Below are 20,530 nucleotides of genomic sequence, written 5' to 3'. Positions count from 1 at the left end.
ATGCCAGGTGTTCACTATGCAATTTGTACTTTGTTTGTGTGTAATTTGTACAGTTGCTTGTCAGTCTGTACAAACATGATACTAAAATATAAATTAAAGACAACAGATTTTAGCCCAGGAATCTAAGAATCAAAATTTGTCTCAGACCACCAAATCTTGGTCAAGATCGCAGAGTGTGCACCTGGCTTTAGTCTGATGGACGTGGATCCATGTTTCCAAAAAAAAAAAAAAGAATTTAAAATGTTTACCTATTTCACATTATAAATAAGTTTTGTCTTAGAGAAGATGGCAGCATTTTTGTATCATTTTCACATATACTTTCTTATTTGCATGATAGAGCTTTTGTTGCCCCATCCCAACTGTTTAAGAAGTGTTGCGGCCATTAAATGAAAATCTAAATTACCTTATTTTTTTCTTTTAAGTTGTACATTTCCTCAGTTTAAACTGATATTGTTTTTGTATATATTTTAAATAAAAACTGTTTTGAATAAAATAACGGTTTATGAGATTTGCATATCATTACATTTTGTTTAAATTTACATTTGACCCAGTCTTTTGGAATTTGTCATAAAGTGATTTAAAAAAAAAATGAAAATCCATATTATAATGATAATTTCTTATCCAGCCATGTGGGAAGGGAAAGTTTCACTCTGTTGGCCAGTTTGACAATTTGATACTAGCCTAGAAAATGATTAGTAATAAAATATAATAACATACAGCAACTTGGTAAACTACATAGGGAAAGGAATGAGCTTTCAATTATTATCTTCTTTCAACAAAAGTTTGAATGGAAAAGATAGTGTATGCAATCTTTTACAAATAAAAATCATAATTAAGTTGTTAGCCAAATGTTCAACTGATGTGTTTTTTTTTTTTTTTTGTCCTTTCTTTTTATTAATGGGTGAGAACATGTATTTTTTTTTTATTATTTATATCCATTTCATGTGGATGTGGTGTGAAAACCAGATATCTGGAGATTTTCAGATAAATAAATCCTCTACTATATTTTAGCAGTAGATAGGGCTAGTAAATATCTTGGGAAAACTATACATTTGGAAAAATGAACAAAGAAAATATTCACATAATGCTTTTGCATTTCCAATACAAGGTCAAGAAACCAACATTAAATATACTGGACCACTTGAGATGAAAAGATTTTGTGTGACCTCAATAACCCTAAAACGATTCACATGATTGAAGAACTACTTCTGTCACGAACTGCACACTCCATAATTTTGGTCTTAATGTTCAAACCGGTCATTGAGCGTGAGCTGTTCAGAGATGTGATTTACAAGGCGCAGATGTTGTGTTCGAAAGGATCAGCAACAAATCATGGAGTGTGAGCAGGTATACAGTGAGCACATAGAGCACTTACTAACAAAGATTGGAGCCAGCAGAACAACTATGGTGGAGACCACTCTGTTCTTTCTGAATCCACAAAATGGGTACAATCTGTCAACCTGCTCTCTGTCACCTGGCGCACAACGGGAAAGGGATTTCAATTAAAACCACCGCTGACTGGATATTATTTGGCTGGTGGACTATTCTTAGCTAAATGTTTTCTAATACTTTAGAAGACACATTTCATGTTGGTTGTTGAATATTATGCCTTTTTAATCCCTTTTTTAATCCCTCTACATGCAAACCTTGAGAATATACCTCTAATTAAACATATTTTAACTACACTTCTGTGCTGAAGGGATTTGCCGTTTGTATGGGTTGCAAGGGAAATATATCTCTTTAGATAATACTTGACCTTTGCCACCAGGGCAAGGGTGGTTGATTTTCTGGAATTAGCACCTGAAGTGCTAACAAATACGCTGTACACATGAAGCTTTAATTTTTTTATGCCCGCTTGCATGCTTTTCTGAGGATCTAAAGTGGTGAAATATCTACAATCTTACACTGGTGTTCCTTGGAGGTATACAAATAGTAACGCTCATCTGTTTCCAATCACAAGATGCTTGAGAGTTTTCAATTAGGGGGTGACATTTGCTATTTTTTAGTATTTTATTTTTTATTTTGTCCACCCTGCCTGTCTCATACATTCATAGCAGCACCATACACATTAAAGTGTCACTGCTGGCACTCAAGAGTCATCCTATGGTCTGGAGCAATTTGAATCCTGATGAAGCCACTGTTCAAGAGAACATTGCCTTTTACTTTGAAAAATGGATTTGTCACAAATAAATAATGTAAAAATAGTAAATTGACATTTAGACAATTTATCCAGAGGTGGCCTTAAGAGGTACCAGACTAAAAAAAATAAGGAAACTGATCCTTATTAGAGGATATGCCTACATAAGCCCTTCCTATAACTGTGCACTACTTTGGTCAAAAAGTGCAAATGTGTAATCAGAACATTAATTGTAGTTTTATCATGAAGTCTTTTGCTGAGGTTTTTAACTGTTTACATGTGTTTACTCGGTTTATTGCAGTTCTAATCCTACAATAGCGTAGTAAAACCGATCATATTAATCACAGTACGAGGCCATCTTTATCGACGAATAACCCACGGGCATCTGTGAGATCATGTATGCAAAAGGTCCCGGATAGCACATTTCTCCAAGTGTGTTACACCCTGATATTACACAAGGAGCAGTTGTGTACAGATGGCTTCACGCTTGTGGTTGTAGCAAAAATATCATATCATGCTACTTGAAGATTTGTCTATGAGATGCCACAGGAATCAACAGACCAAAAGAAAAGAATCTATAATTTACTGATTTTAATGACAAAAAGCGAGTTTTATAAAGGGGTCTATATATATACTATGACATTATTGATTATGATATCCAGGAGTAAGTAGCAAAACATGCAAATATGTGTGAAGAACACAGTGTGTTTACATTGTGAATCAGTGGAAATCCTTAAACCGGGTGCTATCATGTAATTTCATGCAGTTTCTCCGTGAGGCAGAAAACTCAGGAATCAGACATTCAAAGCACCTCTCCCTATAATGTTCTTTTATTGCGCATGTCTCTTTATATAACTCTGAAGTGCAAGACATCTCGGGGAGCTAGAACCCTGTTTTAATGATGTGGCATCTTTAGTATTGTGGCACTTCAAAATGTGAAAACATTGGAATAATACGATTTGGGAGAATTCTTTCTCAATGAAAGTGCTCTACTGCCATCTGCTGGACAGTCATAGAAAAGCTGGTCCACAGATAGCGTTGAACTATGCTGCCAATGAATTATATATTCAGTGAATAATTAAAATATATAATTTTTAAACTACATGTTACATAGATCTTATGAATCTGCACTGATATTTTGGGAAAAAAATTTACATGTGTAGTTCTTTAACAAGAGCAGCAAATTTCTGGAAGAAAAAAAAAAATGTGTGCATAATGTGAAATCTAGAAATTCTATAGAATTTCAATCATCTTAAAGATTCTTAGCTTCGAAATGTATGTGCCATCAGCCACCATCTGGAAGAAGAAAGTGTGCAAGAAATTGTATATCACTCTTATTATACCTGTCTTTATTGACTGTATAATGGTGAAACCTGATCTTATTACAGGGGGAATGAGTGCAAGCCAGGAATACATGGCAGATAGCACAACAGCACTTCATATGATCACACACTCATTTACCCATATGGAGTTGTATTATGGGAAGCATGAAAAAGGAAAGCTATATGAAAGACCAAACACACAGACATCAGATAAAGCTTGTAATATACCAGACTCAGCAGTCCAGGATCAAAACCTGGACCTTGAGGCCATCTGTCCACTGTGCCACCTATTTGTATCCTAGTATGGTTTTGGATCGAACATCTGAACCCATTGAGTTAAACTGATAAACATTATTAGTTGTTACTTCATCCCCACTATTAGTAAGCCATCTGACGTCATATTGGAGAATAAATGAAATGCAACTTGGAAAAACCACCAGCACGTGCACAAGTTTACCTTAATTCTAGGCATGGTGACAGTAGGAGGTCTGGCTTTAGCAATGAAGCTATGAGATGATCCAGTCTCCACTAGGTTCCGGGTGTAGGGCATGAACCTCTTTCCATTGGACCCATAGACAAAATCGTCTCGTAAAGCATCTATTAACACAATGACTACTTTGTTAAATAATGGAGGAGGCACTTTGGTTGCGTTTGGGCTACTTCCTGCAACAAAAAAAAGGAAGACTATATGAGTATTCTGATCAGATCCAGAACATAAATATCAGATGAAGGCAACCGAATCTGATATAAAGTGACATCTAAGTAGTAGAATCAGAATTGGTTTAATTATACATACAAACACCATACTACAGTCCAAGTGCAGTGACAGCCAACATGTCTGAATAGCCATTCAAATAGAACACACTGGCACATGCCAGGAAAGTGATATTACACTTACCTACAACTGGTTCTGCAGGCAGATCTGATAATTTGCTCATTGATGATAAAGAAGACTTGACTGGAACTGGGAAAAATCCTCTCAAAAAAAGGGCAATGCCAAGTAGCTCAATAATGAGACAGATTGTAGAGAACACTGATGAGCTCAGCTTCATGGTGATGTCGTAGTAATTATTATTATTATTATTATTATTATTATTATTAATGCTGGTTAATTGTTTTCCAACCGTCTGAAGGCATAAAGCTCCGTGGATGCACTACATATCTGACCTTAATCCGCAACTAGTCTGCCACAAAGCAAAGTTCACGAGCATAACAAGTGTCAACAAACACTAGACTTGGATTTTAAACTATTGATCATTTGTTTGAGTGCGATACAGACTCCGGATCCCGATACGGCATTCAACATTACACTCCTAAAAGAATAAATGGAGTTTCAAACGATGTTGCATTTGGTTGACACTTCCGTGTTGTGATAAAAGACTACGGCAACCGAGAGGTTCCCATCGCTTGATACGCACAGACATAAGGAAAGATTTAGGGGCGAGCGCCCTCTATCGGGACAAGAAAATTAATACATTTTGGTGTGAAAGAAAGAAAGAAAGAAAGAAAGAAAGAAAGAAAGAAAGAAAGAAAGAAAGAAAGAAAGAAAGAAAGAAAGAAAGAAAGAAAGAAAGAAAGAAAGAAAGAAAGAAAGAAAGAAAGAAAGATGCAGTTACTGGTAGAAAGATAAACGTCAAGAAGGAGAAAGTGTTATTATTAGAAATACAAAAGGACTGAAGGGGTGATATAAAAAATATAACCTAGCTCTGTAGTTTGGGAATGTTAACATAAAAATATTATTTTTGCATGGCTACAAAAATTACATAATTAATATAGAAAAGTGATTCTTTGACCAAAATGAATAGTATAGATTATCTCTAGACATACACTGTGAACAAATGTTTGTGGACACCTGACCATAAGATCTGTATATGCTTTTATTTGCTGTTATTATAACCACTATTTTGGAAAGATGTTCCAATAGATTATTGAGATTTTGCATTGTGCTGATTTAGCTACAAGGGTGTTAGCAAGGTCAGGTACTGATGTAGGGTTAGGAGCCCTGGTGTGCAGTCAGCATTTCAATTCATTACAAAGGTGTTCAATACTGTTGAGGAGCTGTCAGAGCTCTATAGCATGGCATTCAAGATCTTCCACTCCAACCCATGCAAACCAGGTCTTCATAGACCTCGCATTATTTACATGCTGGAACAGGTTTGGGTCTCCTAGTTAGAATAGAATAGCCTTTATTTGTCACATATACATTACAGCACAGTGAATTTTTTTCTTCACATATACCAGCTTGTTTGAAACCTGGAGTCAGAGCACAGGGTCAGCCATGATACAGCGCCCCTGGAGCACAGAGGGTTAAGAGCCTTGCTCGAGGGCCCAAGAGTGCCAGCTTGGTGATACCATCCCCTGACTTTCCAATCAGTAACCCAATGAGGATTAACCAATGGGCTGCCACTCCCCATTCAAGTCCAGGGAAAATTTACAGCTGCCATATCCAAAGATATCCTATACAACTTTGTAGTAACAGTTTGGTGAAGACACATATGGCTGGAAGTCAGGTGTCCCAATACCTTTGGCTTTATAGTGTATTATAAATACTAAATGCATACAACAATTATTCTGGTTTCCGAGTTTCTTGCATAATATTATTATTTCAAAAATGATGTGCTTTCTGTACTGAAATGGATTTGTTTATAATGTATATATGGTTCCTGTTGCATGAATTCACCTCACACTAACTCGACATTTTTACTCCATCAAATCCCGGGTACACAACCACCGGCTTCCTGACGGCCCGCCTACAGAAAACCGGCATTTTGATTGGACAGCCTTCGTCTTCGTCACGTCTTGAGAAATTCCTATTGGTCAAATCAATCTCGGTGGCTTTGATTGGCTGCGGTGGAAATTTCAAAAAATTCAGCGGCAGTTCTCGAAGTTCTTGGAGCTGCTGACCCTATTTTCTCTTTATTTTTGTCACTTTTAAAGCAATTTTAGTTCTGTAATTTGTTGGAATCATGTCGTTTCCCAGGGCTCCATTGAAAAGGTTTAATGAGCATGTCGGTGAGTATAACAGGCGTCGGACATTATAATGCACTGAGACGTTTATTTGAACTTGTTCTGATCGATGCTGAACGCTAATAACCGTTAATAGACATGACACGGGAGCTCTGTATTTCTAGTTATGTCCACTTTGTCTCTCGATTACAATCAGTTACAGTCAAGGATCAAATGCCAAAAATGTCTTGGTTAACAGTTCATACTGAATGCTAGCTCTCCCGGGAAACAGGAAAAACAATATAAACTTTCTCCTTTAAAAAAAAAAATATTTTTTATTGATTTTACATGATCTGCAGTTTCACGATTTTCTTTCGATTAATCGATATATTACGTGATGTATTCATTGATACCGATTCTGCCTTATAATTGGTCTATATGGTGTCCAGAGTTTTTAAAACATTTTCTTTATATATGTGACAGTTAAACTAATAATTAAATCATACAATATGTATAATAGTCGTTGTGTTATGTTTAGTTATGCGGTCCGTGGGGGATAAAATGGTCTCACGTGGTGCAAAAAAGGGTCTTTTAGCATAACAACTCACCTAACGTCAGTACTAGCTAGCTAAGACTTCAGTTCAGGTAGTTCATAAAGAGGATCATGTTTTGCAGCTAGCGTCTAAAAAACCTCTCCAAAGCTCTACATTTCTTATCTGCCTCAATTTACACTAAACATTTAATAATTAATGTAAACCTCAAACTGTTATTTCGATATACGACAACAAAGACCACTGCATTGCAACCCTGCACCTTTGAAATTATTATTAAAAAAGATAATTTCTTGCACGTTTTCCCTTTTTTTTTTTTTTTTTTTTTAAAACATACCAAGCACAAACTGTGCAATGTCCTTACCATGAATTATTACTTAATTTTATTTTCCTACTTTTTCTAGTTTTCATATTTTTATAAAAATCCAGCAACCCACAGTATTTGGCTATGGGGGTGATTTCTGATATAATGTGCCAAGTGCAAAAACAAATGAAATAAGTACTGGGTCCAGGGTTGTGGTGTCAAAGAAGGACTTTATTCGGTAGAAACAAAGTTTCATGGACCACGTCAAAACACAATCTTTATATACTCCCTTCTGCATCCTGTGGAATGACCTTTTTATTTTGCAACTGTTACCTCGTCTGCCACAATTATCTTCGAATACCCAGGTTCTTTCCTTATTAATAAAACAATGGTGGCTAAACCCATCCATCACTATCTAAGCAACATGTGATTTACTCATGATCCAGGCCGTAGCGTGTTCAAGACCCTCAAAAACAGAAACCAGATCGAACCCTGAAAATATATTTCAACCCTGAAATTATTTCATTGACAATTTAAACAGGACATGGGAGGAAAAATAAATTAATTACAGAAAGAAAAAAAATGGAAGAAGGATGAAAAAAGTATACACGTATTGATGACGTATAAAGTGTTATTTATACTTTGTTAATTGGAGATTACAGTATTCATTCTATAACTTTTCAGCCTTAAATATCGTGTTCAATTATCCAAAGCATTTTGTGTCATATAAACCGAAGCTTGGACATGTTTTATTAAAATTGCAGTTAGAGTTTAATGCTTGTGGTGGTTATTTTTAGCTTAGAATATGATTCCTTGTAGGAATCCTTGTGTGTCATTTGTATACTTAAAGAAATGTTTCAATTAAGTGACCACTACAATGGCTATAGCAGTTTGTGGACTTGAACTGTATATGGAGAAAATACATTCTCTCACAAAATTGTAATAATGGTCACCCTGTATACGAGTATCTACTTGTGTCACATTGTTAGACATTATACTGAGTCTGTTTAAATAGTTTACACTGGAGAGCGTCTACACAATTTAAAACTTTTAAAATGCAATACAACTATCAAGTGCTCAGAGCCAAACATGCTACAAAACTAATTATATATGTCTAATAATTATATATTATTATTGTATAGACCACATGTCTGCATGTCAAAGCCCTTCAGTGAAAACAACAGTGTTAGAGGACACCTATGTTAAAACCTTATCATAATTGCTTATTCTGTACTGCCTTCATAATGTTGCTGATTTTGGATGTTCGACAACTTTTATTTTTATTCATTTATTTATTTATGGACTTCTGTTTATTTCTATTTGCCAGGTTGTGCTCCTCCACCAGGTACTTACGACCTAAAGCCTGGCGAGGTGAAGGGTGCTGCTTCGTTCCACAAGGCAGAGCGCTTCAGACCACAAAAACGTGAGCGTACGGCTGTTCTTATTGTTGTGATTAGAAATATGCTTCTCTTCTGAATTTAACACATGCCTCTGGTTGTGCTGTTTCTTGACCTCCTGGTGATAATCGTCTCTTTAGTTGGACCACCCGTTTCCAAAGATGTGCCCATGTCTCCAGTGCGCAGGACCATGTCAGTGGATGGCTTGGTAAGTAAGCACCGCTTGGTTATATTTAATATTGTTACAGTGCTTAACATAATCAGTGTTATTGTTCAAGTTATACATATTGTGTTTCCACACAGTCCGAGAGTGCAAAAAAGGACAAGAGCAGCTTTCAAGTAGAAATGAAACAGCAGAAGCTGCTGGAGAAAGAGGCAAGTATCACAGGACATATTTGTGGATTTGTCACTGATAAACTTCAAAACCATGATATTACAGTACTGCTTATATACTGTATATTATGTATAATATATGTTCTCAATTAAATATACGAAAGCAATGTTGATATCCCTTTCAAAATTGACAAACGCTGCTTTCCAGATCCGTTCACTGGTTCAGCAGAGAGGAGAACAGGACCGCCGGGTTCAGGCCCTAGAGGAAGAGCTTAAGAAGCTGGAGGCTAAACTGCTGGCTGCTGTGAGAGAGAAGACGGGTCTCGCGGCTAGTGTGGCCTCTTTTGAAAGACAGCTTGCCGAGTTAAAGAAAACCAACGAGTTCCTCAAGACCAAGGTTGGATTTGTTCTTAATTAATTGAAGGCTTAAACCGTTCTCTCTTAGAAATGAAAACACTTTAGTAACCTTTTTGTTTGTTTCTTTCCTTGTTTTTTATAATGTTATTATATTCCTGCATTTTACACATTTACAGGTTTCTGCAGACACCACAAAGAAGAAAATCCATTCACTGTCTATGGAGCTCATGGAAGCAAGAAACAAACTGGATGCTAAAGACAAGGTGGGGGTATATTTGTACCTCAAAAGGTCATTCGATTAACATGTTCTTGTTCTTTGTGTGGTTTAGGGTAGTAGTGCCACAACCCAAGTAAAGTCTTTTTATTTTGTTGATTTTTATAAACAGGAGCTGAGTTTTCTGAAGATCAGCTCAGAAGGCACTGTAAAGGTGTTGGAGACTGATCTTGAAGCTTCAAAAGCAACTCTAAATGCTATTAAACAAAGGAATATAGATCTTGGTAAGCATAGATAGCCTTTTCTCTCTGTTGTGTTGGAAAGTGTTTTGTATGCAAACAATAGGTTTTAAAATAAAAACCAAATCCCAGGGGAACTGCTCTTAAGTTTTACTATCAAATGGTGTTTTTGCAGAGGTCCTTCATGAAGACACTAAAGCTCACAACGAGGAGCTGGAGAAAGAAGCGGATAAGCTGCATGGTAGGTGTCGTGTGTTTGTATGTTATGTTTATATAAATGGTCCTGAATTCTTAGTTTTTGCTTATTTACCACCATCTTCCATTGCAGCTGTTATACAGGAGCTGAGGGAGGAGGGCAAAGTACTACAGAGTTACCTTGATGCAGCAAATGAAAATATTCAGGTATCATTTTTGGACACACATGCTTAATTATATTTTTAAAAAAAAATAAGAATAATTTATTAGTTATTTGATTACTTTCATAAAAATATCTCAACAAATGTTCCAATCCTGATGAATATTGTGTAGGGGGAAAAAATATATATATCTCAACATGCAAAAAAAAAGATATTTGTTATATTGCAGTCCTTTTTCTATTTTTGTAGTATTTTTAGTGTGTTTATAAACACGATGGATCACTGAGACAAAAAAGTAATAATAACAGTAAAATAACTAACATGCAGTGAATATAAAGGTACCAGTTATGTTTTCTTGCGATGAACACCTGACCCTTTGACTGACGCATGTTGTTGTATGTCCTTACTGTTGTATGTTTCACTGGGCAATAAACCCCATGATAGACACCGTACACTGGGAGTGAGGCTTTAGTGTGATTTGTATTGTCATAATGACAAACATTTGTAGTTTGTAGCTTCATTATGTCAATCTTCTTTATAAGGACCTTAGAGGTAACCTGCAGGACAAGTCTTCAATGGAGAGGCGTGTCTCAGATTCTCAAGAGAAACTCTGGTAGGGATTTTTCCTTCCTGCATCTCTAAGTTTGCTGGTTTATTGTTTAATTATGTAGTGACCAGTGCCAGTGTGTGTTTTACTTTGTCTCTTGCACAGTGAGATGGAGCAGAAGTTGGAGCAGCGCACGGTGGAGCTACAGGAGTCTCAGAAGGTACTGAAGGAGATGGAGCAGGAATTGCAGATATGCCAGCAAGAGCTGCAGGAGTGTCACAGCACTCTTGGCAAGCGAGAGAAAGAGCTGGAAGATCACCAGCGTGAACTGGATGCCTCTCGGGCTATGCTGAACGCGCTGGAGGAGAAGACCTTACAGGCAGCACAGGAGCTGAAGGATTCGCAGAGCACTGTAAAACAGCAAGAGCAGGAGCTGGCCCGAGTGAGGGAGGTGCTGAGAAGAACAGAGGAGGAGTTGGACCAGCGTGTGGCCCACATGAATGAGCGTTGCTTGAATATGGAGGATGAGAGAGGTAAGCTGCCAAAGCTAATGCAATAATGGTAGATCCATAGGGACTTTTATATGATTGTGCTTTTTTTAGCTTGTGAAATCCAACATGCGTAACAGCAGAAAATAGTTAGTCATCTAAGACAAACTACTCCCTCTTTTAAAAATGGCTAAAAAGCTGCAGAGTCTTTACCTTGTCAGCTGAGATCTTCCTATTTGCTATGTTCTGTATATGCTTCTACAGATCAGTCTTTCAGCAAATAAGGTGTGTGTGTGTTAATAAAAAATTTTAAAAAATAATTCTGCATTTGTGTGAACAGCTAGGACACAGGAGGAAGGGCTGAGGAGAGTGCAGGAGCTGCTGGCTGAGGTTAGCTCACTGGAGGAGAGCAAGAAGTGTGAGAAAGAAGCTCATGACCAGCTGAAGCAGAAGCACTCTGCACTTACTGAACAGTTTGAAGAAGAGAAGGTAGCATAATGTCTCTCTTATTCTTTCATCATACACATTCATGGCCAGTAACCACTTTATTCTAGTTGTGCTTTATCTAGAGCATATACTGGGAAAACACTGGTCATGGGATAGTGTCACACCCTGGATAGAACGCCAGTCCATCACAGGGCAGCAAAAACACTTCTACACACACAGTACATCTAGGGCTGATTCTATTTTTATCTTATCTAGAGGAAACCCATAGGAATATGGGGAATGTAGAAAAAGTAGTTTAAGAAAATTTTTGTATGTCTTTTAAAGCACTGTTAAAAATAATACTGTCTGTAACATTGTTTAAAGTATACAGTCATGTAGTGCAAATTACCAAAGAATATTTCAGGATTTCCAACTTACTAAGTTTCTTTTTCAGTTCAGACAATTTGCAAATAAATAACACAAAATAAAACCCAATTAACAATATGCCATAATTTTGTATTTAACATATAATTGATTTGAAAAACATTCACATGTACAGAGATGGCAACCATTTATCGCTTAGCAATAGTAATATGGATTTGTGACCTCTTAAACTTTGAGAGGTGGAAAATGAAATTAATATATATATATATATATATATAATTAATTATTAATAAGGAACCAGCTTAGTTTGTGTGATTATATATCAGCTGAGTTTATGTTTAATCTTTAATGCTCTTAGCTTGGGCTCTTGATTCTGCTGATATGCACTATTCTATTTCACAATTATTTCTGTTATCAGTGTTTGATCCCTTGCTTGTTTTCCATTATATTTAGTTAAAAAAAAAAGAATGCAATCCCAGCTCTTTTTGTGCCTGAATATCGTCAATCCTGACTCCAATTTCTCCTAAAGTGCCTATTCTGCAACCTTTACAAGCCTATAGCATTTTCTTTTTTAAACAGTCTAAAAAACACTCATAAATTAATTAGGTAGTATTTCAGACATATTGACAGATTGATGTCAGAGTGATTTATTTATATATTTTGGTTTATTTATAAATACCCTAAATGGACAAAAGTTTGTGGACACCTGACCAAGCAATTTGCATGTGCTTTATTAACATGCCTTTCCACGTTTGATCACCATTCACTGTTATTTTAACCTCCACTTTTCTGGGAAGGTTTTGGAGTGTGTTAGTAAAGTCAGGTACTGATGTAGGGTGAGGAGGCCTGGGGTACAATCAGCATCTCAGTTCATCCCAAAGGTGTTTAGTAGGGCTGGGGTCAGAGCTCTGTATCAGGACACTCAAGAGCTTCCACTCCAACCCATTTTACATGTGGTTTACCCACATCTTCATGGAAATCACTTTGCGCACATGGGAATTGTCAGACTGGAAAGTTTGTGGGTCTCCTAGTTCAAATGAAGTTAATTCTACATCCAATACAATTGTGTGCCTCCAATTCTGTGGTAACAACTTTAAAATGAATCACCTATGGCTGGAAAAGTAGTGTCCAAATACTTTTGTAAAAAAAAAAAAAGAAAGAAAAGTGTGTGTATAGATGGATAGATAGAGAGATGGAGAGATATATAAAATATAGATTTACAGTGAGGAAAATAAGTATTTGAACACCCTGTTATTTTGCAAGTTCTCCCACTTAGAAATCATGGAGGGGTCTGAAATTGTCATCGTAGCTGCATGTCCACTGTGAGAGACATAATCTAAAAAAGAAATTCCAGAAATCACAATATATGATTTTTAAACTATTTATTTGTATGATACAGCTGCAAATAAGTATTTGAACACCTGTCTATCAGCTAGAATTCTGACCCTCAAAGACCTGTTAGTCTGCCTTTAAAATGTCCACCTCCACTACATTTATTATCCTAAATTAGATGCACCTGTTTGAGGTTGTTAGCTGCATAAAGACACCTGTCCACCCCATACAATCAGTAAGAATCCAACTACTAATATGGCCAAGACCAAAGAGCTGTCCAAAGACACTAGAGACAAAATTGTACACCTCCACAAGGCTGGAAAGGGCTACGGGGAAATTGCCAAGCAGCTTGGTGAAAAAAGGTCCACTGTTGGAGCAATAATTAGAAAATGGAAGAAGCTAAACATGACTGTCAATCTCCCTCGGACTGGGACTCCATGCAAGATCTCACCTCGTGGAGTCTCAATGATCCTAAGGAAGGTGAGAAATCAGCCCAGAACTACACGGGAGGAGCTGGTCAATGACCTGAAAAGAGCTGGGACCACCGTTTCCAAGGTTACTGTTGGTAATACACTAAGACGTCATGGTTTGAAATCATGCATGGCACGGAAGGTTCCCCTGCTTAAACCAGCACATGTCCAGGCACGTCTTAAGTTTGCCACTGACCATTTGGATTATCCAGAGGAGTCATGGGAGAAAGTCATGTGGTCAGATGAGACCAAAATAGAACTTTTGGGTCATAATTCCACTAAACGTGTTTGGAGAAAGAAGAATGATGAGTACCATCGCAAGAACACCATCCCTACTGTGAAGCATGGGGGTGGGAGCATCATGCTTTGGGGGTGTTTTTCTGCACATGGGACAGGGCGACTGCACTGTATTAAAGAGAGGATGACCGGGGCCATGTATTGGCAGATTTTGGGGAACAACCTCCTTCCCTCAGTTAGAGCATTGAAGATGGGTCGAGGCTGGGTCTTCCAATATGACAATGACCCGAAGCACACAGCCAGGATAACCAAGGAGTGGCTCTGTAAGAAGCATATCAAGGTTCTGGCGTGGCCTAGCCAGTCTCCAGACCTAAACCCAATAGAGAATCTTTGGAGGGAGCTCAAACTCCGTGTTTCTCAGCGACAGGCCAGAAACCTGACTGATCTAGAGAAGATCTGTGTGGAGGAGTGGGCCAAAATCCCTCCTGCAGTGTGTGCAAACCTGGTGAAAAACTACAGGAAACGTTTGACCTCTGTAATTGCAAACAAAGGCTACTGTACCAAATATTAACATTGACTTTCTCAGGTGTTCAAATACTTATTTGCAGCTTTATCATACAAATTTTTTTTTTTCTTTTCGGCTTCTCCCGTTAGGGGTCGCCACAGCGGATCCTCCGCACGTTTGATTTGGCACGTTTTACGCTGGATGCCCTTCCTAACGCAACCCTCCCCAATTTATCCGGGCTTGGGACCGGCACTAAGAGTGGCTGGGGATGGTTCCCTGACCGGGAATCGAACCCGGGTCGCAGCGGTGGGAGCGCTGCAGCTTTATCATACAAATAAATAGTTAAAAAAAATCATACATTGTGATTTCTGGATTTTTTATTTTTTTTTTAGATTATGTATCTCACAGTGGACATGCACCTACGATGGCAATTTCAGGCCCCTCCATAAGTGGGAGAACTTGCAAAATAGCAGGGTGTTCAAATACTTATTTTCCTCACTGTATATAGATAGATATAGATAGATATTATCTATCTCTCTCTATCCTTTTTTTTTTTTTTTTTTAGTTTCCTGCTTATTTGATTGTATTGCCATTGTCAAATCATATCCTTCACTTTTCATTAACTTTCAAATGGAAGTGTAAAATGGTGCCTGTACTTTTCACATCCTACCAGGACCTAATATGTAAAAGATTTAAGATGAATTCTGCCAGTCTGAACTATAAAATATCCTTGCAGACTCGTAATGACTCCCTGTCCAGCATGATGGCAACTCTGCGTGATGACATGAGCAAAGAGAAAAAGCAGTTGGAGGAAGAACTGGAAGAGGTATTGGAGGAAGTGAACATACTGGAGGAGCAGGACAAGCTACTGCAGGAGACAGTCCATCTTCTGACTCAGGAGAACATCACAATGAATGAAGAATTGAACCATGCCCGTGCAGAGCTTGAAAGGTGGGATCTTGCTAACCGAAAGCAAGCTTTTATTTCCCTGTTGTCACAGGGTTATCACTGGTTAATGCTTGCAATGGTTTAGCAGGAATCAAGCAGAGCGGACGACTTTGGAAGAGGTTCATCAGGAGACTGTAAAGAAACTCCAGGATGAACACAACAGTTCACTGGGAAAGATTGGTGACATGGCCACTGAGCTAGAAAGGTAAGTATTGAGCCCTAGGTCTTAAACCTCTGCTAATCAAATCAGACCATGTTCTTAATCCCAGAATCTTTTCAGTGCCACACAGGCTCTGACTACGCAGAGAGAGCAGGACGAGGCTCGTGTAGTGGAGCTGAAGGAGGAGCTCAGCAGAATTACTCAGCAACTGCAGGATGAACAGAATAAACTTTTTCAACAACAGCACACTCAGGAAAAGGAGAGGGAGGAGTGTGCCAGGTCAGATACATATTGAGACGTACCAATCTTTATACAGCCTTTTAACAAATCATACGTGTCAAAATCATCATTTGTATATGAAATGTGTCCAATTAATAAGATCACAAACCAGGCATATGTCTTCTGTATAGAAACATGAAGAGTCTGTTTCACCTGGGGAAATGTAGATTTGCCTCATTTAAAATAAAAATGCATGTTTGCATTATGCTCTGAATAGTTTTAGTAGTATTACTGGAAAATCGTTTTAAATGTGTGTTTACGTTCAGGATGTTACTGGAGGTTCAGACTCGGCTTGCCCAATGTGAGGCAGACTTGAAACAGGCCAGAGTCGAAGTAGGACAAGAGCAAGAGGAGAAACAGCAAGCCCTGGCTCAGCTGGGGCAAAACAAACAGCAAAGGAGTGAGTTGGCAAAAGGCGAGGTTCAGGAGGCACAGTTCTTACAGCAGCGGGTGGAGGTGCTGAAGCAAGAGAAGGAGCAGCTCCAGCAGCAGATGGTGCATGAGAAGGAGCTCCTCCAGCAGCAGATGGTGCATGAGAAGGAGCTCCTCCAGCAGGAGATGGAGCAGCTCCAGCAGCAGATGGTGCAGGAGAAGGAGCAGCTCCAGCAGCAGATGGTGCAGGAGAAGGAGCAGCTCCAGCAGCAGATGGTGCAAGAGAAGGAGCAGCTCCAGCAGCAGATGGTGCAGGAGAAGGAGCAGCTCCAGCAGCAGATGGAGCAAGAACGCTATGACTTAAAGCACCAGTTTACAGAGGCACAGAAAAGGTGAATTGGTAGCACAGTGTCTCTGTATTCGTGTATTGTCGAGGGACTAAATCAGTGGATTTGATCAAAGTTGGATTAAATTAAAGTGAAGCAATATTGAGGAAAAATCCCATCCAATAGCTGAAATATATTTAGAGACTTAATTCCCCGAAGCCTGACAAGGTTACTCGAGGTACAACACCTCGAGACTCAATAGCAGCATCTCACCAAAAGCACTGAGCCGGAGGGCATTTAGATTCTGAGAAATCCTATAAAAGATTCAGACAGTATGCATCAGCAGTGCATGTGAGGATGTAGATTTGTCATTGTGGGTAAGCAATTACTATAGAAATGCTAATTATATTCTGGTATATCTGTTTCTTGCATTGTTACAATAGTAGACAATTATTACCAATCTTTTGTCACATTTTTCTACGAGGCGCTGATATCAAGTTTAAATTTGCCTTCTGCGTAATGTGTACTGATTTGTATCAAGTTTTAGTATTCGTTTCACTTGTTTAGTGAGAAATAGTACTTTTGCTTATAGGTGATTTTACAGAATTTGTAACTTTCTATATTTACTGTTATGTTTAATATTTATTTATTTATTTGTTCCTTTACAAAGCACATCAAATGATGAGACAGAGCACTGGAGAAACTTGTATGAACAGCTCTACGATAAAGTTAAGCCCTTCCAGGTGAGTCTCGGGTCTGTCACTCAAAAGTTTGTCGCACGCTCCAGACCCTATTTACTTGGGAAATGTTAAATTACTTTTGTAGAAATTGTGTTGCTGTTGCTGTCTGTGCAGATGCTCCCATGCCTCGTGTTTCTTTTCTTCTTTTGTACCCCAGGAGCAGCTGGATGGCTTTGCGGCTGAGAGGGACGCGTTGCGCTCTGAGAAAGGGGCCACTCAAGCAGAACTGAATAAGCTGGCAAGCGCGTATGCCAACCTGCTGGGCCATCAAAACCAACGACAGAAAATCAAGCACATGGTCAAGCTTAAGGAGGAGAACTTGGAGCTCAAGCAGGTCAGGATTGCGTCTGTTGTGTGTTTACAAGTCTTGCTGAGTCTCTCCATGTGATTGCTACACTATTCTTTCCTGTTTATTTTTTTTACAGGAAGTGAATAAGCTCAAGACACAGGTGGGGAAGCAGAAGAGGGAGTTGGAGCAGCTCAAGTCCAGCCAAGCCCCATGCCGGTTTGACCCCAGTAAAGCTTTCAAACATGAACATAAAGAGAACCAGCAGCCTGCTGTCTCTCTTAGATAAAGAAGGGATCTTCAAGTCAGTTACAGTCTCAAGTAACCAGCGGTTCTATTTATATATAAAATGTATTGTCACGTTGTCATTAAATAAAGGGTTGTTTTCTATTCTCTCACTAAAAAAAGCGTGCTAGGAAGAACCTGGCAAGGAAAAGTGATAAAGCAGTTCTTGGTGGATTTTGTTTTCTGTCTTAAGGCAAGTGTTAAGGGGAATTCCTTGTGCACTTAGGTGTTCCTATTCTCTATGGTATCTGGACACTTGAGGGTGTGTTTTCGTTTTGTCGACGATGTTTCGGATCATCAGTGCTACAGGGCTTAAAATAGGAGCATGTATATTTTTAATATATTTTTTTTTTTAATCTCGATTGAACTATTAGATATGTTAAAATAGGTATGTGGTCAGTATGCTGTAAGACTGGTTTGTGCATGCCCATGCATTGCTTTCACTATAATTCTAATAGTGAAATTCATTCTCATTTTTGTAACCTTTGAACTTTTTCCTCAATCTAATTTCTCACTCCTGATAATCCAATTTATATTTTCAATCCAATTACTCATCCCAGTTCAGCACATTTCATGTACCATAATTTAATGACTTGGCTGCTCCTTTTCTTTGGTTGAATGCTTTACTTTTCAGAGCTTTTGAAAATCTTTTTTTATACAATTTTAAATATGGTAATTGTTGTGCTATGTAGAACAGTTATTTAATAAAAAAAATACATAAAACAATTACATTTCCTCTACAGTTGTCGGTTGTTTTTTTTTTTTAGTTTTTTTTTTTTATTTTCACTGTCTTTATCTTGCTTTTATGGGATGGAGTGGTATGTATCAAATTAAATGGAACAAATGACATTCATCTTATTTTTCTGAAAGCAATTAGTACATTGTTTTGTTTCCCCAGAAAAAAAGAACTGTGAGTGACTGTTTAACTGGGTTCTGTGAAAGGTTCAATAAATCTTTCTAAGCCTGTAATTCAGTGTTAAACGCTCAAGCAGCAACATAACACATTATTTTCCAGTAGAGGGCACTGAAGTGCAGTAGTTGCACTTCAGACACGGAGCACAGTGCAGTTTTATGTTCCTGAAGCTTTTGTGCAGTAGCTTGATTACCTGTTTTTGAAGTACATATTTCTTTTTTTACTAGAGTGTTGGTTCCTGGGACTGGATTAAGTATTTGGGGGAAGCAGTCACATTGTGTGTAATTTGTGTGTAGTTTAATAGAACGATCATCTAATTGATTATCTAAACTATGCATCTAATTGGTCAGAAGTTTGGCAGTACTTTCAAGTCAAATGCCTTTTATTGTTATTTTAACAATTTGTATGTGATATTGTACAGCAGGAAAAAAAACAACTTTTCTCCGGAGCCAAGGTGATGCATGAGACATTACAGAACTAAGACATAAGCAAACCTATACACAGGAGTACATTAATTGCATGTGTGCAAACAACAGTTGTGGGCTCTGTTTTACATCCAAAGCAGCCTCTGCATGCAGTTGCCACAATGCCATCTTGGATTACAACAAAATAGACTTGAAAACTATAATGAATCTCCTGGTTGCACAGTTGTTCATATATAAGAGACTTATAGAAGGGAGTTATTTTTAATGAGATTATCCAGTGATGGCCAGAAAAGAATGGGTTTCTTTTTGAGTCTGAAACCTTTAAAGGTTTTCATCCTCATTCCATCGCAAGGTGTTTTTTCATTCGGCTGCCAATCTAATTAGGGGTAAATGTATTCATATGTATTTGCTTTGTGACAATGTCCATTAAACAAGCCACACAAAAAAATAAATTAAATTGTTATTCTCACATTTAGCATAACAGTTTGCTAACAATTGAACACAAGCATTATGTCTGCTTCAGAAGCCATTACTGAAAGATACATGGCCAAAATCTAACCAACTTCCTACAAAAGAAAGTAACTCGCATTCAGCTGACGATTTTCCAAAAGCAAACCGTATTAACGCTGTTTTTGTATTCTTCATTACACCAATCTTCAGCATAACCTCCTAAAGGCATGTGAATGCAATGCAACTATGAATGCAATGCTTAGGAGCATGTTATGAAGGTCTGTATATGTGTACAAACACTGGTTATGCTACAGCAATCTAATTTAGTATACTAGATTATTGCCACTTCTTCAACTTAGTTAACTAAATTCCGGTTTAATATGTTGCTTGCTGAACTTTTAGCTCCAGAAAACAGCAATATCTTTTAAAAGTAAAGGTTGTAGAGCTAACATAGAACTAAAGTTATTTCACCACTTTTTCTTCAGGGCGTTTCTCACCCGTCACTTCCATCTCTGACTTTAAGTTGACCTTGACTTGACAGGAAATTGGAAAATCTTGCTTAAGGTAAGTCATTTCGCTGAAATGTTTTCTGGGACAGGTGCCCTGGAATTTGGCCTTCCTGTGTCACTGTTTCTGCCATGCTGTGTGGGACGTCAAGCCTCTGGCCCCTGACAGGGTCTCTCTGTATCTACACTCATCCTGTCCTAACAGTGACAGGCAGTAATTCAGCATTGACCTTCGGCACAACCTCCCCCTTGGCCTGCCATCCCTTAAACACTCATAGGTGCAAAACTAGCATTA

General features: G+C 38.0%; 2 protein-coding genes across 3 annotated transcripts in view; one reads left to right on the top strand and one right to left on the bottom strand.

The window, feature by feature from the left end:
• pigg (phosphatidylinositol glycan anchor biosynthesis class G (EMM blood group)) overlaps positions 1-4,853 on the bottom strand; it is a 144,851-nt gene extending 139,998 nt beyond the window's left edge. The window contains exons 1-2 of the mRNA XM_083561579.1: positions 4,358-4,853; positions 3,917-4,122 (exon numbers count right to left, since the gene is read on the bottom strand). Coding sequence (XP_083417705.1) covers positions 3,917-4,122; positions 4,358-4,511 — 360 coding nt within the window. The 5' untranslated portion in view covers positions 4,512-4,853. The remainder of the gene's footprint in view (positions 1-3,916; positions 4,123-4,357) is intronic.
• A 1,447-nt stretch (positions 4,854-6,300) lies between these two features.
• hmmr (hyaluronan-mediated motility receptor (RHAMM)) lies at positions 6,301-18,667 on the top strand. 2 transcript variants are annotated; one of them, XM_083559728.1, is made up of 19 exons: positions 6,301-6,471; positions 8,588-8,683; positions 8,798-8,865; positions 8,961-9,032; positions 9,199-9,387; positions 9,524-9,610; positions 9,734-9,845; positions 9,976-10,041; positions 10,129-10,202; positions 10,699-10,769; positions 10,869-11,236; positions 11,532-11,680; positions 15,282-15,496; positions 15,582-15,698; positions 15,774-15,932; positions 16,199-16,696; positions 17,301-17,373; positions 17,528-17,704; positions 17,796-18,667. In XM_083559728.1, exons 1-19 carry the CDS (start codon positions 6,426-6,428, stop codon positions 17,943-17,945), a joined length of 2,787 nt encoding a protein of 928 aa, XP_083415854.1. In that variant the 5' UTR covers positions 6,301-6,425; the 3' UTR covers positions 17,946-18,667. The 2 variants fall into 2 exon arrangements, with proteins under 2 accessions (XP_083415854.1, XP_083415853.1); XM_083559727.1 differs by having other exon boundaries at positions 15,579-15,698.
• Positions 18,668-20,530: the final 1,863 nt, after the last annotated feature.

The sequence above is a fragment of the Silurus aristotelis genome (assembly GCF_946808225.1).
Source record: "Silurus aristotelis genome assembly, chromosome: 14".
NCBI lineage: Eukaryota > Metazoa > Chordata > Actinopteri > Siluriformes > Siluridae > Silurus > Silurus aristotelis.
The sequence above is the reverse complement of the archived record's forward strand: the minus strand, read 5'-3'. Positions and strand labels throughout refer to the sequence as shown.

What these genes read in the sequence shown, in the direction of transcription:
- hmmr (XM_083559727.1), top strand. Translation starts at nt 6,426, where the DNA reads ATGTCGTTTCCCAGGGCTCCATTGAAAAGGTTTAATGAGCATGTCG. An exon ending in AGAAGCTGCTGGAGAAAGAG is followed by an intron (nt 9,033 to 9,198) that starts GCAAGTATCACA and finishes GCTGCTTTCCAG; the next exon opens with ATCCGTTCACTGGTTCAGCA. An exon ending in ATAAAGTTAAGCCCTTCCAG is followed by an intron (nt 17,374 to 17,527) that starts GTGAGTCTCGGG and finishes TTTGTACCCCAG; the next exon opens with GAGCAGCTGGATGGCTTTGC.